The 26,826-nt window shown below is 30.0% G+C and overlaps 1 protein-coding gene and 2 long non-coding RNA genes across 3 annotated transcripts; 2 read left to right on the top strand and 1 right to left on the bottom strand.

Annotated features, from left to right (window-relative positions):
• Positions 1-967: 967 nt before the first annotated feature.
• On the top strand, positions 968-2,868 carry LOC108809938 (uncharacterized). The gene is made up of 2 exons (XR_008943375.1): positions 968-1,537; positions 2,500-2,868. It is a non-coding gene; the product is annotated as an uncharacterized LOC108809938 (long non-coding RNA).
• Positions 2,869-3,747: 879 nt separating this feature from the next.
• On the bottom strand, positions 3,748-4,917 carry LOC108846830 (uncharacterized). The gene is made up of 3 exons (XR_008943743.1): positions 4,844-4,917; positions 4,477-4,516; positions 3,748-3,787 (listed from the first exon to the last, which is right to left on the bottom strand). It is a non-coding gene; the product is annotated as an uncharacterized LOC108846830 (long non-coding RNA).
• A 6,614-nt stretch (positions 4,918-11,531) lies between these two features.
• On the top strand, positions 11,532-14,564 carry LOC108845838 (WAT1-related protein At4g01450). Its single transcript, XM_018619029.2, has 6 exons — positions 11,532-11,861; positions 12,977-13,039; positions 13,179-13,295; positions 13,390-13,777; positions 13,856-14,007; positions 14,178-14,564. Exons 1-6 carry the CDS (start codon positions 11,677-11,679, stop codon positions 14,359-14,361), a joined length of 1,089 nt encoding a protein of 362 aa, XP_018474531.1. The 5' UTR covers positions 11,532-11,676; the 3' UTR covers positions 14,362-14,564.
• The last annotated feature ends 12,262 nt before the right edge of the window (positions 14,565-26,826 follow it).

Raw genomic sequence — 26,826 nt, 5'->3', positions numbered from 1 at the left:
TTTTTCAAAAAGTTTATTAATTTATATTCGTTTTTAAAAATGAAAAATATACAATATGTTGAAAAACAAAATTTTATTATTTGGTTAATTTAATTGTCTAATTTATTTTAATAATATTAATATGAAACAAAAATGATAAAGGATGTATAAATTATTATCAAATCTTTATTATTTGAAATAATCAATTACCATATATATATTGATCAGATTAGGTAATTCTGTTTGTTCTATTTAAGGAAATAATGAAGAATATTTTTATATTAATAATTAATTTTATGATTAGTTTTACAAAAAAAACTATATGTTTAGATGGACCAGTTTATTTTTGTAAGGATTTTGAAACTGATTCTCGTGATGACACGTGTTATGGTTTAAATATTGTAATGTTTTTATTTTAATATATAAGGGATGTGAATCTTTACTATTAAAAGGTAAGTCTTATCCCTAGTATTTCATCACTTCGACCTCTCAATCATAAGCTTCTCGAAAACTTCAGTGTCAAAAATGTCCAACACAGCTGTCCCCTTGCTGTTTTCAATTTCAGAAAGTTTAGATTTTTTTATTGGTTTTTTTGCTATTCTCCTTCGGTCAATCTGTTTGCTTCTAATTTTCATTATTATGCTCTTTGCGTTATTGTTGATTTCTTATAACTGGATCGTTTTTTTTTTTGCAGGACCCTCCAACTGCCAAAGATATGGTTTTGGATGTTCATAAAGCATCTCCAACCTCACTATATTTTCTCCTCTAAAATGGAGTAAAATTGATTATGGAGTAAAGAATGCTGCAATTCCACTCTATTTCATACTGGGTGTTTTTCATAACCAACCTAAGATTTGTAGTCAAATGCAAAATCAACCCATTTTTTTTTCTTATTACTATTCACCTATGAATTTTCCAAACCATCCTTATGTTTTCAAAATATTTACAAAACTGCCATTATTTTTATTTTTTTAAAAAAAATCGAAAATGAGTAAAAACCAACTACACCCTAAGCATCTTTTCTTATTTACAACAATGCCATCATCTTCAATTTTGCAACCACCATTGAACCACCATGTTTGAGCTCATAAAAGCTCAATAACTCAATTTTAACCACTTTTTCTCTTCTCTAACTCAACAAATCTTTCATTTCCTCTACATTTCTATCTAAAAAACTCTCACAACTTTCATTTTCATCCCACAAATTTCACATTTTCGAGTTTCTTCATTAGTAAATCGTCAAAGATGCTTCCTTTTGCTCGGTTTATGAGTTTGGACGGTTGAAAGGGTCGGAATCGAGGTTCACACCGGAAAAAGGTAACTGTTTACATGGTTTTCACCACTTTTTCAGTCTGTGTCGCGATGGTAGACTGCTTTATATGTCTACACCAATGTGTAGACGTACGATTCCGTCTATTTGTCAACGAACAAGTCAGTTTCGCAATTGACTTTTTTAACTTTTTTTTGGAACGCAGACTTCCCCAGCAGTCTACATCCTTACCTTTGACTACAAAAACAAAAATCTACGTAGACCTACCAAGACGGCTACGAAAAAGAGGTTGGTTTTACATTTGACCGAACTTTTGACTTTCTTAAGTAGACTTCAAAGGAAGTCTACGAAATGTAGTCTGCCAATGAAGTCTACTTAAGGTCAGTTTTGCATTTGACCAAAACATTGACTTCGTTGAATAGGTTAGTATTGTATTTGACTAAAATGTTTTTAAATAAAATAAATATTTTTTAAATTGTAGACTTCCAATGCAGTCTACGCATTTTTCACAAAAAAATATAGACTGTTCTTGAAGTCTACATATTTATTTTGGTCAAATGCAAAACCAACTCATGGGTTTTAAAGTTAGAACTTATGCGAAGTCTACAAATCTGTAGACTACATATGAAATCTACATTCGAAAGTCAAACAATGGTCAATTGCAAAACCAACCTATGGGTTTTGAAGTTAGACCTTATTCGAAGTCTACGAAACATGTAGACTACATATGAAATCTACCTTCGAAAGTCAAAACTTGGGTGAATTCTGGTCAAACTAACCTTTTCAATGTGGTAGACTAAAACGGAAGTCTAAATGTATAAAGTCAAAACTTGGATGAGTTTCTGGTCAAATAAAAAAAGTAACCCGTAAAATTTTTAATTGCAAAAACTAACCCAAAAAGTAGACTGACAGGGACGTCTACATTGTTGTAGACTGACAGGGACGTCTACATTGTTGTAGATTGACACGAACGTCTACACTGTCGTAGACTGATTGAAAAGTCTACGCAGGAAAAAAAATTAAAACTGAATTTATGTATTATTCATAAAGTTTATTCTAGATTTTTTTGTTTGAAAGTGTGTGTTAGTTAATCCTAATAGGTTGGAGTGATTTTGAAAAGAAAAACTGTTGTAGTTATGAAATTATAATACTTTTGATTTCACAATGTTGTTAGGTGTTAACTGTAGACATAATTGTAAGTCTACATTAATATTTATTCGCTAATTGCGTAAATTTATATTCTTTTGCAGGAAATGACTCAATTACCGGCCGTATACGGAGAATGGGTGGAGAAAGGCTCATTGTGGGAGTTTGTGGTCAATAAAAAAAAGGGAGGGAGAATGTTCCCTTTGAAAGATGGTTGTACACATGTTGAACTTCTTCAAATGGTACAAGAAGATTATGATCTAGACTAAAAACATATTGGTTAAGTGTGTTGAGTGATTTGTAACACACACTTTCAACGATTATTGGGTAACAATGTTTTTTTTCTTTCAAACATATGCAGCGTGGGTTTGAAGTTTTCTTTAATAATCGTTGAAAGTGTGTGTTACAATATGTTACAAACTAAGACATTTGTTTGAAAGTGTGTGTTAGTTAACCCTAATGGGTTTGAGTGATTTTAAAAAGAAAAACAGTTGTAATTATGAAATTATAGTACTTTTGATTTTACTATGTTGTTAGGTGTTAATTGTAGACATATTTGTATGTCTACGTTTATAGTTTTATGAAACATGAAATATTTATCCGTTAATCATGTAAACTTGTATTTTTTTGGAGACAATGACTCAATTACCGGCAGTATACGGAGAATGAGTGGAGAAAGACTCTTTGTTGGAGTTGGGAGAATGTTCTGTATATATGATGGTTATACACATGGTGAACTTATGCATGTCACGAATGATCGAAAAGTGCAGAATTTGATTGAGTTATCTAATACACACTTTGTACGCCTTTGTGTATCAAGTCAAAACTAAGTACACTACAAATTTTTGGTTTGGATATATGTTAGATAACAAGTGTAGACGTCTTTCTAAATTTAAGAATGTAGACTACATTTGAAGTCTACGTCATAAATTCTATTAGAAGTGCATTTGTGTATTAATCATCATATATTTTTACTATATAGTTATGTTACAGTGTGTGTTAGTAAATTTTAATGGTTTTGGATGAATTTTAAAAGTTAATATGTTATAATTATACACTTGATTTTTTTTGCAAAAATTTGTGATTAATTTTACTCTTAAAATTTCTTGAAATTTTTGTTTAGATTTTCTTCTACTCACATGTGTGTTAGTTATTGTTTTACCTGGTTTCACTTGTTTGGTAGTTCTTGTAAAAAATCAATATCTAACAACAAATTAATACTATCATACAAGTGAAACAAAACTAAAAGTGAATACAATTTTTATTGATTATGCATCCAAAATTATTAAAAAATGAATATTTTATTATGAGAAAATATTACAAAGGAATTTATTTGACTGTGTTTGATTGTTCATAATCTTGATGCCTCAAATAAAATCTTGGAAAAAGTACCTGCAAAGTAAGATAAAGTTATGAGAAAAAAATAAGATACAAAAATAAATCATATTTTAGTAGACTTTTTATTAAGTCTACTTAAAGTTTATTGTTCAGTAGACTTTAGTTGAAGTCTACACTAACGGAAAACTTTCAGATCCAAAATTGTACATTTAGAAATTTGATTATTTTTTTCTAAAGATATTTCAAAAACTATTTTTTTTGTCAACCTTGTATCAAAGAAAAAATATAAAATATGAATCTATAAATTTAGTTCAATATAAACACAAAATATATCTATAATGAATAAATGTAAATCTTACATTTTTAGGAAGATGATTTGAAAATTTTGGAAGAGAATATTTGCAAAATAAAATAATTTTATGAGAAATAAAATAAAATTAAAATAATATTTGAGTGAGTTTTTAATGAAATCTACTTAAAAATCAAGGCTATTAGACTTCAAGTGAAGTCTACCAGCCCTGACTTTTAGATAGACTTCATTTGAAGTCTACCATATAGAAAAAAATCTAAATCTGAAAAATGTATATATTAAAAAATATCAAATAAGTTTAAATCTAAAAGCTTTAGAAAATATAATTTATATGAAAATAGTAATAAACTAAAGACATAGAGTTTTAATATGTAACTTTATTTAAATATAATTACAGAAATAAATATTTAAAATCTATAAATGTAATTCTTACATCTTTTGGAGGAGGAGATAACAACCATGGAAGAAAATACCTGCAAAATAAGATAAATATTAAAAAAGCATAAGAAAAAAGACTAAAATCATATTTTGGTAGACTTCCCGTGAAGTCTACTTAAAATGTGTGGTTTAGTTAACTTTATAAGCAGACTTCATTTAAAGTCTACACTGTCAGATAATTTTCAGATCTGAAAAAATCTATACATTTTGAAATATGAAAAACAGTTTTAAATCTGAAAATAATTTAAAATAAAATTTATCAGATAAAATAGTATAAAAGTAAATGCACAGAGTTTGATCTATAACTTTATTTGATTATAAACTTATAAATACACATTTAAAATCTATAGATCTAAACTTACATTTTAGAGGAGGAGATGAAAACCATCAATGGTAATACCTGCAAAAAGATATGTGAGAAATAAATAACATAAAAAATACACATTTAAAGTCTATAGATCTAAAACTTACATTTAAAAAGGAGAATATGAAAACCATGAATCATAATACCTAAAATGACAACATAACTTTGTGAGAAAAACATGAGAGGATTTTAGAGAGAAATGAGAGAGTTTAGAGAGAAGGGAGAGAGTTTTAGAGAGAAGTGAGAGAGTTTTGCAGCCATTTTAGAGAGAGATTGTGTAAATTTCATTTATATATGGAGACATAAATGTAACTAGGTTAAAAGATTGCCGACATTGTAGACTTCTTTTGAAGTCTACTAAAATTAAAAATTAAGAGTAGGTTTTATTGTAACGTAGTAGACCTTATTGAATGTCTACAATGATAATTTTATTATTGTTGTTAATTCATTATTGTTTTAATAATTTTAACATAAAATTTACTGAACTTTATTTTTATTTTTTATTTAATAGTTATAGTATGTGATTTCACATTTTATTCTTAAAACTCAATTTAATTTAAAATAATAATTTTTTGTTAACAAAATTTAAAAATGTAGACTGAAAACGACGTCTCTAGCATTATAGACTTTATTGTAGATCTACGAAACCCTAAACCACAAATCTCAAACCCTAAATAGTTTGTTTGATAATCAAAAAGTTTCCTTTACTGTATCAAATATCAGAATTACACAAAATATAAACTACAAAATATTAATAAGCACATTTAAGTCAATAAAACAAAAAAAAATCAAAATCTAAAGTCTAACCCTAAAAATCTACCACTAAGAGACATAACATGTTACAACCTTTTGTTTCTAAACTATGAACATTGTTTAACATATGGTTACCAATTTAGTATATATTCTTTAAAATTGTTCAGTTATATAAAATTTTAATATATTTACTTCATACTATCCATTATATTAATGATTAGTTAAAATCTATCACAATAATTATTTTTAAACAATTTTAAAACAAAATATTAGATAAAATTTTGGTGTAGACTACACATCAAGTCTACAAATTAGACTTCGCTGCAGGTCTAAAAATATGTAGACTTCCTTCTTCTACATGTAGACTTCCAAAAGGATAGAAACGTAAATACCCATCCGTTTTTTTGTTTGTTCATAAGGACTAAATGGTATTTTCATCTTCCATTTAGGTTGGTTCTGCATTTGACTGAAATTGGGGTACACTAATGCATTTGACTTCAATATTTAGGTTGTTTTTAGCAATTCTCCCTTTCATACTCCATAATGAAATTTACTCTATAAATAGAGTGATCTATATTTTGTTTGTTCATTACTCTATTATGGAATAGGAAATGAAATAAGGTTAGAGCATTTTTACTCCATAATCACTTTTATTTTATTTTGGAAGAAAAAATAGAGTTTTACATTGGAGATACTCTTAGAGTATTCGTTGGTAAGGAATCCTATACTCAACACAGTATTTTTGATGTCTATATTCTTTTCTTTTATGATGATGTTTTATGATGTCTAAGTAAATATTTTCTTTTCTCTGTAGATGTAAAATACAATCTGATTCTCATACATTGCAAAGCCTGAAAGGTAATATACATAACTCCTTATTGCTTTTGTCTTTTATTTTTAAGCAGAAGTTGTTAAAGGACATTCTTTGGTGGTCTTTTATGAGATTATTTATTTGCTGCATAGGGAAATTTGTCTGGTGGAAGGTGTTTAAGAAAATTTCAGATCAGGTGTTTATCATCGGTGCGTATAACAACTTGCTTATTTTTTCTTTTCTCAAGCACACTCCTTTATTCATCAGCATTAAATCCTACATTAACATTTGAACCTTTCTCTTTAAGATGGGATTGTTTTTTTTTTTTTAACGCTGGATTTTATTATTAAGTCTTTAAGGCAAATTATTCTAAACAATGAGAACTATCAAAACAAAAGTAGAAAAGAGATACACCAGTAGGGATCCAAAGTAAAATAACACATATCTTGCGTATGGATAACTAAAGATTTTCACATAAAAAACTCCATATTTGCTTTTGGAATAGCTGAATCTCAAGGGAGACTATCTTCGTATTGATCCAAAAACACCACGCTTCAGACTGAATTGAGAACAATTTTCACTCTCTTTTTAATACTCCAGTAGGAGCCACTGAGATAAGACAACTCTTTATATTGCTCTATTGCTGATAATAGAGTCAAAGAGATTACCGTTCCATAGAATTTGATACTGCTTTTTGAAGTAACCATAATTTGCAGCAAAAACTCCATCACCATCACATGAGAAACCATCAACGATTGAAGCCAGTAAGACCCGTAGCCACCATCCGCAGTATATTTGTCAATTACTTTTTCTAAACGGTTCAATTGAACCGAGACCTTTGTTTTTCCAATTCTATTGGAAGAAACATACAAAAGAACAATAAAAAACTTTGCCAGATTTAAAATAAATTGGCAATCGAATAAACTAAACAACCAGAAGTAAATCAGATCAAAGAAAGAGAAGCAGAACGAATCAAACAAGCCGATGACAAAGCTGTTGAAGCCTCCTGCCATCGGCTTGAAACTATTAAAAAATCTCTTTTTTTTCTCTCTTAACGAAGATGGGATTGTTATAAACATGGTTGTTGGAGGTGAAGTAACCACTATCATAAGCCATGGAAAAAGCAGTGGCATTATCATCGCATAGATGCCAATCAATGTATGGTAGATTTAATCCATAATAAAGCAATAAACTTTGTTCTGTTTTTTTTTTAAATCTTTGATGATTGGTTTAGAGTGTGCTTTCCTTTTGCAGATTTCTGAGATCTTATAACAACACAAGGTTCCTACGATCTGAAGGATACCATCAACGTTGGTTTGATAGCTCTTAAAATTCAAATTATTTGTTACATGACCTTCTGTTACAGCCTGGGAAGCTGGTCGATGGACTGGATGGTCGATGGGTTGATCTTATCGGTTAAGATGGAGATCAGATGGGAAAATGAAGAAGATGGTCGACTTGCTATCCTGCTTAAGTCCAATCTATCCTGAAAACAAAGGAAAACAATGAGTTTTTAAATAAGTAAATTAAGAACAGAAACTAAAAGATAAAGATAGGATGGAATGGTTTGATGGATTGAAGATAGATGATGGATGATGGAGGTGGAGATGGATAGATGATGATTGTCTCTCTCAATCCTTGGATTTTATTGACTCTCTCAATCTGGATTAACACTGGCTGATGAATCACACAACAACCTATCTAAACGAATCAGTAGGACAACAAAGAATCCCACTTTGAATCCTAAAGACAAACGATTTTATTCAAAGACAAACTTTGATAAAAAAAAAACAAACTTTCATAAATTCTTAAGATCGAGGTTGCTTACAAATGAAGGACTAAGAGAGCTTATATAATGCTCATAAAGATCTAAACAAAACGTGCATCAAGTAAAAGAAAAGGAAATAAATCTTCAAAGACACAAAAATCACAAACTAGCCGTTGGAGGGATTGTGGGTATTCGGCTTGCAAAGGGGGAGCTTGAATAATCTTGAACCTGGACGGTTTCAAGGGATAACTGAGCTTCCTGGGAATCTTCTTTACTGCTTCGAAGGAGCTGATCACATCCGGAAATGAATGGGAAAATAGCTGTTGGAGTTTAAATCCTTGAAACTCCAAATAAGGCAAGTGTGGTCATAAATAAATCCTCTTGATCCAATGCTTGCTTGTGTATGGTGAAATGGTGGAATGATCTTCTGGATGGTTGGATATGTACTCTGGATGTCTCTGATCAAGTGGGAACTCTCCTGGTCGCTATAACTTGGTTTGACTAAGATTGAATCGGTGAGACTCCAAATTAGGCAAGTGCAGAACTGGTTTGACCGGTTTTGGAAAATTGATTTCATCTTGGTTTTTTCTGAACCAATTCTCTTGATTTTGGGCTTCCTGAAAAGATAAGAAACTCTTCTTCAAGCCCATGATTGATTCTGGAGAAGGCCGCTTCATGGTTGGGCTGAAATCCACTTATAAGGGCTGATGCTCGCAACTGGATGGGCTGGAGAAACTACAGATTATAAAATCCATAACTTCTTGATCCTTGAAGCTTTTTTTGCAATTCCAAGTCTCGGGATTTTTTGATAACTTAGCCTTTTTGTAAAATTGGTTTCATGAGAAAACTCCTTCTGTTGGTCGAGATATCCTTTTTCACTTAACCTCTATCGCTGGTGGCTCCAAGGTGGTCGGTTTGGATAGCTTGGTTGAACTCTGGTTCGACCACTGATTTGATGGCCGCATCACCTTCTCTGTAAAATCAATAGTTTGTGATAAGCTACAGAAGATGTCTCTCTGCTGCACTTAGCCATTAAGTTGATCACTTTTGTCTACGAGTCTGCGTGTTTAATGTGGAGACAATGGGATTTGAATTTCATAGAGGTATTTAAAATCGTTCGCTAGAGGCAGTGTCTCTTGAGCTTTATATATCGTTATCACACCTATGAATTCAAAAGAAAAAGGTTGCTCCATGAAAAAGAAAATGTCCAGAGGCAGGCTGCTAAATTTTTAAAATGATACTGACCAGCCGGTGTTCGATTATATTTCTCTTTTAATTTTTGAAGGACTCATTGGAAGTTTTGTTTACTAATTTTGCCAACGAACTGCTGGCAAATGCTTTGGTAAAATCCTTAGGACTGTTTGTGCATGGATTGAACGTGTATCTCCAAACCATAAAGAATCCGTAGCTAGCTTACTTTTTGATAGTGAGCTCTCTGTTTGTAGAGAGCACAAACTAATCGAATTACTCTAGCTAATGGCCAGGAGGTGGTTCATGTTCAGCCCAATGGCATTAGAGTGATCATTTTGGAGGTACCTTATTTCTTTTGAATCCTTTCAAATGACTTGAAAATTTTGCCAACTCCTCTTATGCTTTGGTTCATGTTCTTTCCTTTTCGAATGACATGACTTGAAGACTGCAAAGTCTATCACTGACAACCACAGTACGATTTTTACCCTGTGAAATATGAATGGTGCAAGGAATTTCCGAGACAACTATATTTCAGTTTGGAAGATGGCATGATCCCCTTGCATAGATAATGAATAATCACACAGTTGCAGTTAACTTTTTAATCGCCTTATTTGATAAAGTTCTTGAGATGAGATAGTGACTCTGAGTTAGACCTCGTCGGATTGATCTTCATCTCCGTTGATCTCTCTTAGGTAGTTCTTATGATCTTTTCAAACCTATGGATTGTATATTTATAATGTACTCCGCTGATTTACCTATCTCTATCCCTTTTCTCTGTTTGTTAAATTTGTTTTGTTTTCTTCACATTTTAAATGCATTATGGTTTACAGGTTGCTGACTACTATCGAGCTAAACTCCATTTTTCTTAGGCTGAAGAGATCACATGAAGGACTATGCACGAGGAACACATGAGAGGGTAGGCAAGTCCAGTGGGAGAAAGTCTTATGTAGCTGTTTTATTGGCATCGGTGGTGAGATTCGAGGAAAAGTCGGCATAGCTGCTGCTGATATTGTTATTGAGACAAGAAAAAAATTGACAACTATTGAGACAACTTTACACGAGACGACAAATTTGACAATGATATATAGTCATCCAAATAACCTAATATAATTTTACAAGACCTTTGATATTTTTATGCGTATAACCAGTATACAATTATCATAGATATAATTTGTGTTCAATTTATATTATTTTAGTTATAATTTATCTATTGTCGTTTAACAATAACCAATAATTATCATTCCTTTATCACCACAAATAAATATTATGAGATGTTAGAGCACAAAACAATATTCAACATAAAATGAGTTTAAAAAAACCAAATCAGCTTACAAAAAGAGAATCCCATCATACAATGGGTTATCAACTTATCAGCAATGGGTCTTCACTTTTTTGTGTGTCAAATGTCCTACTATTTTTTGTTGATCTTTAAAAAATAAAATCATTCTTAGAAGATTAATAAAAATATGCTATGACTATAAATAGAGTGTGATATCTTTATAGACTGATCATCGGATTCGAAAAAAACATGAAAGTTAAACTGTTTATTTTTTTTTACTTTTTTCTAGAGAGTTTTATTGTGTGTTCTTAAAATAATTATTTTTAAAAGTGAATAAAATACAGCCACTTTAGTATCTAATTTATTATAAATTCTAGCAGATACAGTCATATAAATCAGATGCCACGACAATAGTCTAACACAAAAGTTCATGTTATTTCCACTAATGCATTCACATAGCGAAAATCACATTCCATTATATGTATAAAACACACAATTAATTAAAGAGTATAGCCAACTATACAAGCTCAAAAAAATTCAGAGAACATGATCTTCATTCTCAACCGTCCATGCAATGACTTAAACTTGGCACAAAGCACAAACAAAAAAACTAACTAACTACAGCATCAGTTGCAAACCAAACTATTAACAATCATATATGATAAAATATATATTCCTAGTATAAAAAATTATTGGAACATATTCCGCGCGGACCAACCACTAGTTGTATTTATAAAAACACAGTTCAAAAGTTAACTTCTTGTTTTATTGATAAAGTAAATTCATAGCAGCGATTCATTTTCCAAAAAAAGTAAAAAAAAAAGAGTTGCCTTCAACTCAGCTTAGATTATATCTATATATAAGACTCTCTACTACTCAAACAAGTTATTAAAGAAGAGATAGAAAAGCAAGAGAGTAGATCAAAAAAAAAAAAGCAAGAGAGCAAGACAGAGAGAGAATATAGACTAAGTGAGAGAATAGACGTTTGATTATTAAGTTATTAACAGATAGTTAATTAACTTACTAATCATGTTTTATATCGATGGAAAATGGGCACCGCTGATCATGATTACCGTGATTAACACAATTAATGGGATGGTTAACGCTTTAATTAAGAAAGTTCTTGATGGAGGCATCAATCATATGGTTATTGCTACCTATCGTTTGGGTATTTCAACCTTTTTCCTTCTTCCAATCGCTTATTTTTGGGAACGGTAAGTCTAAAATTTAAATTAAATAACTATTTTTATAAGTTTTCGCTTCTTAATAAATAATAACTTAAAGATAAAATTATCTACAATACTTAGTTAAGTATTCTACTTTTTATTCAATTGTTCAATTTTATACTTCATACTGTTTTAAATTAAACAAAGAGTAAGATCAAGCCAATGATTATTTTCAACTTAAATTTGTTTACTATGTTGTAATGGTTGTATTTTTAAAAGAGAAATTTTTAGGTTCACACCCTAAAGTGAATCTTTATGTTCACATCCTAGAGTGAACCTGTAGGTTCACCCAACCAATAAGATTTCGTTATTTCATATTCAGTATCTTTTTAAAAAGAAAATAAAATATTGTCAATTTATATTATATTTTTAAACTAAAAAATAAAAATAAAAAATAATATTTATTGCAAACAAAATATATTAAAAAAATATTTTTAATACCGTCAGCCAAACACTAAATCTTAAACCTGAACTCTTGGATAAACCTTATACCCTTTGGTAAATCTCAAATACTTGGATAAATTCTAAATTCTAGGGTTAGGATTTATCCACGGGTTTAGGGTTTACCCAAAGGTTTAGGGTTTAGTATTTAGGGTTTAGGGTTTAGTGTTTTTGCTGACTGTGTTAAAAATATATTTTTTTTAAATCCAAAGATTTATAATTTATCCAAAGATTTGAGGTTTATGATTAAAGGTTTAGAGTTTAGTGTTTTGTTGGCGGTATTTTAAATATAAATTTTTTTTGCGACTACAATTATTTTTTATTTATTTTTTATTTTAAAAACATAATAAAACTTGCAATATTTTGTTTCTTTTTTTAAAAGATACTAAATATGAAATAACAAAATTCTATTGGTTGGGTGAACCTATAGGTTCACTCTAGGGGTGAACCCAAGTATTTCTCTTTTTAAAAGACAAAAATAATGTTTGAAGCTAAAATCGTTCTTTTTTTTTGGTCAAAGAAGCTAAAACCGTTTAATTGACGTTTTAATGATGCTATATGAATCGTGCAGCACAAAGAAAAAAAAGAATACTATATGAATCAATAGATTCATAATTTTGTGTTCCGGAAAAAGTAAATGTTCGATTTCATGATTTGGTCAGGAAAACAAGGCCGAGGCTAACCGCAAGCGTCTCGTTTCAGCTTTTCGTCAGTGCCCTTTTTGGGTGAGTTTAAGTTTAAATCCCTTTACGTATAATTTGTTTTTTAAAGAAAACTTATAATTTGTTACAGTTTTGTCTCTTTTTTATTGTGTAGCTTCATTTTAATCTTTTATTGCATTGTTTTTCTTTGTTTTGTTGGCAGGGCGAGTTTGATGCAATATTTCTATTTGCTTGGCCTCAGCTACACTTCTGCCACCTTGGGATCTGCTTTCTGGGGAACATTGCCTGCCATCACTTTCATTATGGCTTTAATATTTCGGTACACTTACTATTAGACAGAACTATAACCTAAAGCCTACATGTTATCATTTTCAATAGTATAATCTAACACATGTTAATATTGATTTTTTCAGATTCGACAAGCTAAATATTAAAACAAAATCAGGATACGGCGTCGTTCTTGGAGCTATGATAAGTTTAGCAGGAGCTTTAACTCTTACGATGTACCAAGGTGTTCCTTTATCGAACTCTCAAGAACATGCAGCGATTGTATACATACACAATGGACACGAGAATTGGATCAAAGGCTGTTTTCTTTTATTCATTGGAGTTATACTTTTTAGTTCCTGGATGCTTATACAAGCTAAGATCAACTCGAGCTACCCGTGTCCATACTCGAGTACGGTTATTTTATCGGTCTTTGGTACGCTTCAGTGTGCTCTTCTTAGCTTGATCAAGACTAGACATGTGGAAGATTGGATCCTCAGAGACAAACTCACCATCATCACCGTCATTATAGCGGTATGTACATCACATACATATTAAATATCTATTCACCATAATCAAACATTTATCTATTGTGTGTGTTTATGTTTATAGGGTGTGGTTGCACAAGGAATGTGTACGGTAGGAATATCATGGTGTATCAAACAACGTGGACCTGTCTTTACATCAGCATTCAGTCCTGTCACACTTATTTCCGCAACCCTGTTCGATTTCTTGATACTTCATCGTATGATTTATTTTGGGAGGTAAAATAAGACTGCGAATTCAATATTTTTACAACTCTCACATTAAAAAAGGTAGAGTCAATTTAATAATATATATATATGAAAAATGACCACTCCATTGAGAATCAACTGACTGGAAATTGTATCATTTACGTGTTACTAATTTAAAATTATGTTTGTGATCGTTGCAGCGTTATTGGATCCGTGGTGACTGTTATTGGTTTATACATATTTTTATGGAGTAAAAGTAAACAGATAGTTGAGTGTAAGATCGTGAATTTGCCTACAAGAACGGTCAAAGAAGGAATGGAAGAGGAAGACCATACAAATGTTAACAAAATAGGATGTCATTTGATTATCCCCATGACTCCTTGACCTACTTCCCTAGACCTTCTTTTTAATCCAGAAAGACCAACATGTCCTACGAATCACCTATGAAGAAGAGAAGAAAAGTGATCAGTTGATTGTTATTAGAATATGTTATCAACTTTGGATTTTACTTTCAAATGACTTAATTTGGATATTGTAATTTGTTTATAAAAATAAACAGTTATCGATAATGGACTTAATTGATTGAATTGATTCGTTTTATATATCTTTTTACATCAACCAAATATTTCTAGAAAAAATCTAGACTAGTAAATCCATACTAGACAGAAATATCTCAACTCAGTTAAGTGGTTTAATTATAACACTATATCAGTCTATCACCAAATAAGTCAGTTTTGTTGAAATCGATCAGTCTTCTAAGATCATTTGGTTAAGTCAATTTTGTAGCTCATTTGGTTCAAGGGCAATATGTTGAATTAATCAGAAAGAAGATATTTTAAAATATTTTAGGGAAGATATGAAAACGTCCAAATCACAAAACCTAAAGGTTTCAGTGCCTTCGGGTTTGCCCTTCGAGGAAGAAACTGTGAGAATAGGTTTTTTTTTTTTTGAGAATTGGCTGCTATTAAAACGAGAATAGTTTTCATTGTTTTTTATTTATTTCAGAGAATAGTGTTTACTCATTTTCAGAAGTTATGGGAGTTGAGATGAGAGGCATAGTCTTTTTATGGTTAAATTAGAAATCGTTTTGGTAACAAATAAATAGTTATTAGGTTATGTGGGATATGTTAGTCAGTCCGTTAGGATTTACGGTTAAACCGTCATACAAGAATGTATATATATCTCGTGTACAAATTTTAAGATCTAAAGAAAACATATTCAGTTAATTTAAATGGTATCATAACAAATATACTAATAAGACAGGTAGTACTTTCGGTTGTCGAATCGTTTATGTAATCTTCTTAATAATTGTAATATCATATAATAAATCAGCGTTAAAAAAAAACAAATATCCTGAAACCCTATTCTTTGTTTTTCCTTATTCTTTTCTATATTTTTCTTTCTATTTAAGTTAGAGATTTTCTTCTGTTCAAGCTTGCTTCCTGATTAAAAGGTCTTCTACTCGCAATCATGAGAAAATAAATTGTTGTTACAAGGTATGTTGGTGATTCCAGCATGGTTACACTCATTGTATCCTTATGATAATCCAGGGGGCAATGATTCTTTCTATTTTGGTCTTCTGAGATGTTGAATGCTCTTAGAGCTAAGAAGAAAATTTGTTTGTTGATGGCTCGATTGCCAAACCCAACGCTGCTGGAGCCGATTTAGAGTCTTGGACATTGGTTAATTCGATGATTGGATGGCTGCAAACTTTTGTTACTTCTCGAGTTTGATCCATAGTCTCGTTTCTTACTCTGGAAAAACCTAAAGAAGAGATTTCCGTGGGCAACAAGCTTTAAGTTCATCATCTTTGAGCACAATTTGCAGCTTGTCATCCTGATGGTCAATTTGTAGTTGATTATTACGGGAGAATGGCGGCAATGTGGGCTGAACTATACACACACATGCATTTTCCACCGCGTACTTGCTAAAGAAGGGGAGGAAAAGAAAGTACAACAGTTTGTGATGGGCTTTGATGAATCACCATTTGCAAACGTGATGACTTCCATCATTGATGCAGATCCCTCTCCAGATTTAAAACAAGTGTATTCTCGAGTTATACGAGAAGAACGAAGGCTCCCCTCTTCTAAGACACGCAAATCAGCAGAAGTTATTGGTTTCGCTACACGAGGGGAGTTCTCTGGTCCAGAGTTACAGGTTGACTCTGTTGGTGGCAAAAACAGAGACCGCTTGCTCTATTCTCACTGTAGCCGCTCCGAACATGAGAAAGCCTTTTGCTGGAAGCTAACAGGGTATCTTGAATGGGTCACTAACGCAACACTCATAATGGCGGAAGAGGAAGCAGTTGCGGTGGTCGTGGAGGCTCGAGGTCAGCTACAAGTCTTGGAAGAGCATCAGCAAAATTCGCCCATGCGACTTCTTCTCATTCATCTGTCTTTCCAGACCTCTCTGCAGAGTAATGGATAGCGATCAGTTTCATTGCTCAAGAAAAAAACAGAATATGCGACAAAAGACAAAATCTCGGGTAAGTTATCAAGCTACATTATCATCCACACCGGAGCTTCCCATCACATGACTGGGGATCTGTATGTACTTGCTGATCTTGTCGATACGTCTTTGTGCTTAGACCATCTCCAACCCTCATCTATTTTCATCTCTACATTTTTCCTTTAAAATAGAGAATCTCTATTGTAGAGGTGGATTTAATCCAAAGTATAGTTCTATAATAGAGTTCCTCTATTTATAGAGGAAAATATAGAGATAAGCTATTTCCATCTCTAAATACAAAGATAAAAAGTAACATTTCTCTATATTTAAGTAAATCTATCTCTATAATAGATATATATGTTTTAGATGAAAATATAGAGGCATACATTGGAGATGTTCTTAGTGAGATTTGCGGATGGAACTAAAACATACTCCGTCACTATGGGCGTATTGCATATTACTGATGTTGTCTCTCTTATTAATGTTTTTCAAGTTCCAGATCTCAATTGTTCATTTATTTATGTGTTTAAACATCTTAAGCAACTGAAGAAATGTTTTGCGATGTTTATTGACACTTTGTGTCTTGTCCGGGACCGTTTCACGAGGACCCTTATTGGAGCCGGTGAAGAACAGGACGGAGTGTATTATCTGACAGATGTAGCAACAGTTTGAGCTAGCAGAGTTGTGGTAGTTTCTGATAAGACTTTGTGGCATCAACGGTACGGACATCAAACATTTTTTGTATTTTCGTCTTTGCATTTTCTGATGTTTTGAAATTGTCTATCATAGGTCCTTGTGACATATGTTTCCGGGCTAAACAAACAAGAGAAGTCCTTTTATGATAGTTTCAATAAAACTAAAGAATGTTTTGATTTGATACATGTCATGTTTGAGGACCATATCTTATTCCATCCACGTGTGGTGCTGTTTAATTTTTGACAATAGTCCGGCGATTTTTCAAGCTTCATATTCTCTTGGAAAAATTAGAAGTATGACAAGTTCTGCAAGACTTTTGTGCTTATACTAAGAAGCAGTTTTGTTTAAGCATCAAATCGCCTCGCATAAACAATGGTACTGAATTCATGTATTTGGTTTTGTTTTTCAACAGCAAGGCGTTCATCAAATGTCTTGTGTTGGAACACTACATCAGAATGGTCGTGTGGAACGGCAACACATACATATCCTCAATATTGCTCGTTAACTTCTGTTCCAAGCAAGTTTACCAACCAAATTTCGGGGAGAAGATATCTTGACTGCAGCTCATGTTATCAATCTTATGCCAACAAAGATCCTTAATGGCCTTACTGCACACAAAATTCTCAATCCAAAAACTACAATCATTTGAAACCCCCATTGGGATTTCGCCATTCTGAGCCAAATAAAGTATGCCGCTTGCACAAGTCTTTATATGGTCTTAAACAAGCTTCACGTTGCTGGTTTGCAAAGATCACGACAGCTTTAAAAGAGTTTGGATTCTTTCAATCTTACTTTGACTACTCTGCATCGACATAAGAGTTCTTATTTATGTTGATGATTATTGCTGTGTTAACCACTTTCAAAGAGTATTTGGGAACTTCTTTCCACATGAAAGTTCTCGCAAAATTAAAGTATTTTTCGATTTGGAAGTGGCTGGCAATGATGACGAAGGCATTTTTCTGTCATAAAGATAGGGGTATGCTTGGGTCCAAACCCGTTTATTTTCTGATGGAGCAACAACACGGTCTAGCCTTCAACAAGAGTCCTTTATTTGGTCAACTGGTTTGATATAGACACTTTCTGGGGGAACTTATTCATACTCGGTTCACATTCTTTCACAGTTTATGCAGGTGCCACGAGAGGCTCATTGGGAAGCTGCCTTACCCATTGTCCGGTTTCTTAAGTGTACTGTTGGTCAGGGGATTATGTTTCGCTCAGACAAAGATTTGACTCTCACTGTATATTGTGATTCTGATTGGAATTTGTGCCCATTATCTCGACGCTCGTTGAGCGCATATGTCAATTTTCTTGGTGGTTCTCGTATATAATGGAAAACTAAGAAACATGCTAATGTTTCTCGTTCCTCGGTTGAAGCTGAGTATCTCTCTCTATGAGGAAGATTTTGAACGAGATATTATGGCTACTAAAAATGCTCAAAGAACTCGGTTTTCCTCAAATAGATCTTGGGTACGTCTCTTTTGCAACATCCATGCAGCTATGCATATCGCCGCAAATCCGATACTCCACGAAAGTACAAAACATGTCAAGTCTGTTTGTGATGCTGTTCTAAATGCAGTCGTCGATGGAACAATTTCAACAATTCATGTCCGCACTAATGATCAGCTGGCAGATCTCTAACAAAAGCATTAGAGAGAACAGTTTGAGCGTTTACTGTCCAAGTTTGAGCATTTTCAACTTTCATATTCCAACTTAAAGGGGAATATTAGATCATGTGAGATATTTCAATCAGCTAGTTAGGACGTCCAGTTAAACCGTCATACGGAAATGCATATATATCTTGTGTATAAAGTTCGAGGTCAATAAAAAAGCATATTCAGTTATTTTACATTCTGTAAAACCAATTAAAAAAGTTTGACATTTTTTGACCAAAAAGATAATTTGACATTTTAACAAATTTTTGTTTTAAATGATGAAATTCGATGTTAATTTACATTCTGTAAAACCAATTAAAAAAGTTTGACATTTTTTAACCAAAAAAATAGTTTGACATTTTAACAAATTTTTGAAAAAAGAAAAAAAAAAAGAAATTCGATGCACGGAGTTTGGATAATCTCGTGTTCTTATCCATGTTTGCTTTTTTCTTATGAAAAAAAAAGTTTTGATGAAATTATCCATGTTTGCTTTTTTCATGGACTATCAGATACCCCTACAATCAAAATCAAATAACTAAATTCAAGATATCAGTGCTGAACTAAATATCTTCTCGTGGATTGTGTGAAACACGGCCGGATATATTCATAATTTACGAAGTTTCCTTTTGTGAAAGTCGTAAAACGTTAACAATCACTTTTTGTCACACAACGATAATCATGTACATGCTTTGCTTCTTTATTTCTTTAAAGGTGATGAAAAAATGGGCGGCTAGGTCCCGATCACTGTGTCAGCTTCTTTTCCCTTACTTTTTCATGTTATACAGTATACTTTACTAAATATTTATAATATTTTTACAAACAAAAAGAAGTTGGTGTATTGCTTTGCTTTTTCTTTATAATACTGCTGAGGAATGGCACACGAAATGATTAAAAGCCAAACCACTTCAAAAAGATTTGCAGGATAAAACAAGTTAATCTGTATCGAAAACATCAGTAGTATATATATACGACACCCATTCAGCAGTCACAAGTCAGGAAAAATTAGTATTATATATAAAATAATATATCTACCAGGTGTTATCTATAAAGCATGGGCTTCTCCTTTTTGCCATGTTTTGCATAGGATACTTTGGACGAAACCTAGTAATTTTCATGGAGTAGCCTCTTCCCCGTCGCTGGTGCTAAGATACGGACAAAGATTTTTTTTCTAACATATTTTGTAATACATGAATATTTAATTATAAAATACCAATAGAGATTTACCAACTTGAAATATAATTTTATGGTTTTTGCTGAATAAAATTTACAATTTTTTCTTAGATTATTTTTTTTTTTTTACAATTTTTGCTAAATAGGATGGTATAATTGTGTGACTGATTATGTATATGTTTTATTTCCTACTCGGACATGTAATTTACTATATATATATCATAACTCTGGAATTATTTTTGACTTCAATCTTGTAAACCAAACCAACCAAAACCCGTACCAAACCAAAATTGAAAAAATTGTTACTTTATAAACATTGTATATGTTATTTTTAATCAGATTATATAGGTATGGTTTGGTACTTATAACTGAATAAACAGAAATTAAATTAACTAAAACATAGTAGTATTTTTTTTTTGACATCAAAAGGCTATTCTATTACTCAAACTTGAGGTAGAACAACCAAAGTAACAAAGCGATCTATGAAAAGTACTAAAACATAGTAGTATAGTTATATGTAAACTATATAGTATTATTGATTGTATATGTAAAAATCATTCAATTAATATGTTCTTGATATTTAAAAGGGCTATTTAACTGGAAAACCACGAATCAAAATATATTTAGAAAGTTATGCAAAAAAAAAGTTAATTAGGTACCTCGATAAATGCATCAAAGTAAAGTTACCCTCTCACCCCTAGTAGCGTGTAGAGTAATAGTAGATATGAATGCATTTGCGTGAGTAATGCTATGTTAAGTACGTTAATTACACATAGAAATGTAGTTTTACTGTAGATAAATTGCGAGCATATTTATATGTTTTGATCTCAGAGTTGGATGTTTCCGTATTTTTTTGGTATTCCATATATTATTTCAGTTTCGAGTTTTTGACGGATATATGAATATTTTATTTTTCGGTTTCTGTGTACTTTCGGGTCTTTAAGTCTTTTGGGATTCTACACACCTAAATCGACCGAAACCATTAGGAACCAAAAATAGCGGGCATTAACAGTTCTTATAAAACTAAACACTATAAGACCCGGATCGAATCCGGACTGATAAAGTCTAATGAGTCGCATATATTTTTCTTTAAATAAAACATACGGAATTACCTAATATGACTAAAATATATATACAACAATTAATAATTTTAAATAATAAAGATTTGATAACAATTTGTATACTTTCTATCGTTTTTGTTTAATTATTTATTATTAAAATAAATTACACAATTATATTAATCATATAATAAAAATTAGAATTTTTGTATATGTTTTATTTTGAATTTTTCAAAACGAGTATAAATTACTAAAACTGTTAAAAGTCTCATATAAACTTTTGTGATCAAGGTTTAAATTTTTTTCTATATTAGGATACAATGATTATAAGACCGTATGAATAAATAATGTTATTTTAATAGGTTTATATATATATATATATATATATATATTTCATATCGTTTAAATTAAACTATACATCGTATGAAAATACATACTAATATTTTGATATTTGCATTTGAACATATACTGAAAAGTTAATATTTTAATTTTTAAATCTTCATTTTTTTAAAATTATTATAAATCATTGAAGCTACTAAACATCCCACATTAAAAAAAAAATCATTGGTGTAAAATTTTGTATCAAAAATATGCAAATAATCATAAAAATCATGTGAGTAGAAACCTCATTTGATAAAATCCATATTAAAAGTATACAAATATCTATGCTAATATCATTTAAATTTAATTACATATATATATGACATATAAGATTGATTGTTTTGATTTATTTATCCTAAAATGATTGCGAAAAAACAAGAGTGGTCGTTTGATTTATATGCGCACACCAATTTATTATATAATAGTAACTGATTTCTTAGTTATTTAATATATATAATTATTATTTTATAATTTCATAATTTGCAGAAAAACAGGAAATAAGTAGTAAATATAAAATATTGCACAGTCTAATGCGTGCAATTGATATATGTGATATATAATTTTTATAATTTTAGTAAAAGGAATGATTGTATTAATTAGAAAGATTGGTGAATAAACTATGTATAAGATAATTAAAATTTAAAATTATGCAATTAATTTACCAATATCTGAATTATTCGAAGGTTCCACTAAAATGTATACTGATATTAATGAAGAAAATAATGTCTTAGTGTCAATTGATGATCTTTTAATGTTCTTATAAATTATATTTTTGTAACTAAAACAAGAGTTATTTGCATATTTTTGATGAGTATCATGTGAGTAGAAACCTCATTTGATAAAATCCATGTATCTGATTCCGATACCATGTAACATCCATGTATCTGATTCCGATACCATGTAACATAGATTTGCATGGTGTTAAGGTAACTAGAACAACTTAATTAAGAAGTAATTATAGTTGTTTACAAAAAAAAAGAAGTAATTATAGTTGAACACATATATTGTGGGGTGAAAAAGATCGGGGGTACATGGGAAAAGGGCTATTTCAACCTGAACTTTAAATGTCGTATCTTTTTCTTCGAAAATTGTGTACTATTGCGTATTTCGTACTGAACTAATAAATATTCAAAAATACTACATGAACTTTACGCGTAGTGCTTTTTACCCAATTTTATAGTAGTGCATATTCTATATTAAACTAAAAGAATTAAAAAATACTACATTAACTCTCAAAATCGTGTTTATATATATTGATCGTAAAAGTGTTTGTCATCCGAAAATTTATCAAACAATATCATTTTGGATAAGTTATGTGAAATTAAAAACTTTAAAATATTATATAAACTCTCAAAATAGTGCTTATATATTGACTGTCAAAAGTGTTAGTCATCTGTTAATTTATCAAACTGACTTCATTTTGTATAAATTCTGTAAAATAAAAAAATTAATTTTTTTGGGAGGCTCAAACCCTTACACTGGTAGAGAAGTAAAAGCATATTAACTTTTAGACTTACATAATTTTCTTGTATAAATTATATAAAAATTAACTCATATATAAGTTTTAATTTAATCAAATATATATTGTCAATTTTTTTATTTTTTAGTTTTATTAAAACAATCTATAATCCTTTTATGTTATTAATTTAACTTTAAAAATCATTATTTATAAATTTGAATTAATTATTATAAATTTAAATATTTACTTTATTGTATTACTAAAGTAAATATTACACATTAAACCATTACATCTTTTAAATTTTGTTAGGGATCTACAATATTGCTGAGCACGTTTCAAAATATTTACCATAAAATAGATATGATAAAATTTACTTTGTTTGAAAATTTTAGTATATAAATAAGAGTTTAGGTTATATAGAACACGTTCACATAGTATGATAAAAATGAGTTTCAAAAATATGGTATATGAATTGCTATAATTTTTAATGTGTAATCAAGTTCGAACTGAAAACCACAATGTAACATAGTTTCTTCCAAAAATATTGTACATCAAACCATGGGGATTTGCCAAATATGACTCAAAAATTTAATTTTATATAGAAAAGTATATCCAAACTTTAATCAAATGCGAAACTAACTCAAAAGCTTTGTGAAATTCGAATCAATCCGTTATGACCAAATAAAAACCAGAATTCATTTTTATGAATGTAACTCCGGAAAATCTTCTGAGATTCTGTAAATTTTCTGGAAGATTTCCAGAAAGTCTTCTCGTATATTAGATCTTAAAAATAATTTATAAATTTTATAAAAATATTTTGTTATGGGAAATTTGAAATCATGTAATTATAAACAGTTGTAAGTGATATAAATTAAGATATAGTAAAACTGAATTGTTTTCAACATAAATAAGTGAATGCAGTAATTCATGGTATTCTTTGGTTTAAGTTTTGATAACATATGTTGTAGTATTGTATGTATCTTAAGGTTAGATTTTGTAAGCTTAACAATTTTTTTTGAAAAAAAATAAATTTGACTTATATGCGATTAGTTTTGTGCATATTAGACATCTTTTAAGTTGAATTTAAATTTAATGATTTTTTTCTATTTAGTTAGTTATCTGAGTTTAGTGTTTATATTTAGGGTCTAAACGATTTCTAGTAAGTCTTCTGGAAGATTTTCAGGAAGTCTGCTTCTGTTCTTTTACGTTAGAAGACTTCTGTTGCATCTAGAGTGTATTAAATCTCTGTGCACCGGTATGTATTCTTATAGGAAGGCTTAAATAAATACAGATCTAAGGATTGTAAGATTATTCATTCACACAGTAATAAAAAACTTCCAAATGGGTGTTTCCTCAATAGGTTTTTGCTCATTGCTTTCTTTAAGTTTAATTCGCGTTTGTTGATAACAACTTCAGAATCAAAAATATCTAACATAATTGGAAACTTTTGTTTCACTATATAAAGAAAATTTATACGTTCTCTTTATTCCTCTTAAATGCCTCCAACAAAAATGTAATGTATTTCATTCTAAAATTCTCTAATCTCTTTGAACTTGAAAACACTAAACCTTTTATCAATTTCTCATTTTTTGTCATGTCTTTCTCGCTAATGTAACACAGGCCCAAATTCACACAAGTAATACACATATATTGTTCTAGTTGAGTTATTAGATCGAAATCATGTGTTAACATTTGAAATTCTAAATAAATTTCAACTTACCAAAAACAAAATAACTTTAAAAAATAAATAAACTATTCATAATATCTAGAAGACTTTATTGATCACATACACAAAAATTGTTACTCCTCGGTTTCATAATATTCTAATTTGTTTCTTATTACACAAAAAGTGTCATTTTACAATTTTAATGCAAATTATATTTTTCAGCTGAAAATTAATTGCAAACTACATTAATTTTATAAATAATTTTATTTATCTCAAATACTATTGGTCAGAGATGTGTAATTAATAACAACTTACATATATTGCTGTAAATTTTTTAATATGTGTGAAAAATGTCAAAACGAAACTTATTCAGAAAATGAGGGAGTATCATCTAAGAAATTATTTTAGAAATATTAACTTGGAACCGTTCGTACAATATATTGTTCAAATCATCAAAACCTAAAAATACAAAACTAAGATAGCATTTGTAGTTAGGAAATACTATGAAAATGTTTTAAACCTTTGTAACAATTTTTTAAAGAATATATCTGGCAATTCTAAGATATCGTATGGATTTTAGATATTTTTCTCTTACGCTGTAGTGCTTTTATAAAGCATAAAATCAAAATATTTTTAAAAGTGCGTATATTTATAATATACATTTTTAACTTACTGATCCACAATATTTTAATATTTATAAGCTTAAGAAGATAAAAATATTACACATTAAAAACATTACAATAATATTCCAAAAGCTTCAATAGAATTAAGGTTTGTGATTTTTATAATTTCCTATACAATTTATTTACCTGATCAACTATATATCGTGTAATTTATTATTAAATATATTTCATGATCATTTTACATATATTAGCATACATGTGAATTTCGTAAAAAAATCAGTTTCAACTTTTGTTTTTAAAATATAAAATGAATTTAAAACTTTTTCTTTATCAAAACTTTTTTATTTTTTCTTAAGCTTTAAAAGTGTATTATAAGCAAACCAAATTTAATAAAATTTAAATAATCAAGTCTAAATTAAAACTAAATATATAAGATAAGAAAATTAACATAAATAGGATCAATAATACTTTGTATGCTGAAAAAAACATGTTGTACATAAAAAGAAAAAGGTGCCTTTGCAAAATTTAAAATGCGGCACATGTAATGATCAAACAATAAAATGCATTAACAACTTTCATATTTGTTTTAGTAGAGTTTGGATAAAAATATTAAAAGAATATGTTAATATTAATAATAGTTTTTAATTTCAAGAATCATAATATTTAAACTAAAATATAAAATTTCGGATTTTCGAAGTGGTCTTAGCCTAAACAGAATTAGACCCAAAATTTCTAAAATTCAAACAGGAGTAACCCGAAAGGAGCCTTTTTGGGCTTATGAAATTGAGCCTAAAAAAACAACAGAACCATATAATTTTAAGGATTGCTTGATGAATTCAATATAGAGATGTTTAATGTTTGTAGGTTATGTCTGATGAAATCATCATTGTATGTAAAGCAATGGCTATGAAATTGAGCCTAAACCCGATAATATTTAGGGTTAAAGGGCTTAAACTGTGGATTTCGACCTTAATTGACGTGTCTATAGTTAGGAATTAAATTTTATATACTTGGAATACTATGTACTGTTGATATAATTGAGAAAGAAATTATGAAATTTGATTTTTTGTCTACTTTTTATATGCAGAAGAAATTAATGAGTTTTTACTTTATTGCTGACTATGGAAGAATGTGTTAAATATATTATACCAAGTCGACTAACCGGTTCTATTTTTTTCAATTTGGATCAGTAACGTTGTATTTTAAAAAAAAACAACAGAGATCATCTTCTTCATAGCCTGCTACAGACAAACAAAAGCTTGAGAAATTTCAGAAAGTGGGACAACTGAAGACACTTCAAATGATAGAAACTATAGATAAACACAAAAACAGCAATACATGAATGTATTAGATCATTCGATTACAGAAGAAATTTATATTGTGAACATCAAAACAAAAGGATATATTGTCATCTTCAACGAACCATATAATTTTAAGGATTGCTTGATGAATTCAATATAGAGATGTTTAATGTTTGTAGGTTATGTCTAATGAAATCATCATTGTATGTAAAGCAATGGCCATGTTCTGTTTTGTAGTTAAACTTGTTTGTAAGGTTTGTAGCTGGTATGATAGATAATTCAATAGTTGAAATTTGGTATGGCAGAACAATTGGTTGGATTGATTTATTATCATGTTAGTAACGTTTTTAATAGGGATATATACTTTGATATGTAAATGCCATTTAATATAAATT

The sequence above is a fragment of the Raphanus sativus genome, chromosome 3 (genome assembly GCF_000801105.2).
Source record: "Raphanus sativus cultivar WK10039 chromosome 3, ASM80110v3, whole genome shotgun sequence".
Taxonomy (NCBI): Eukaryota; Viridiplantae; Streptophyta; class Magnoliopsida; order Brassicales; family Brassicaceae; genus Raphanus; species Raphanus sativus.
This window is presented reverse-complemented; position numbering and strand designations above follow the sequence as displayed.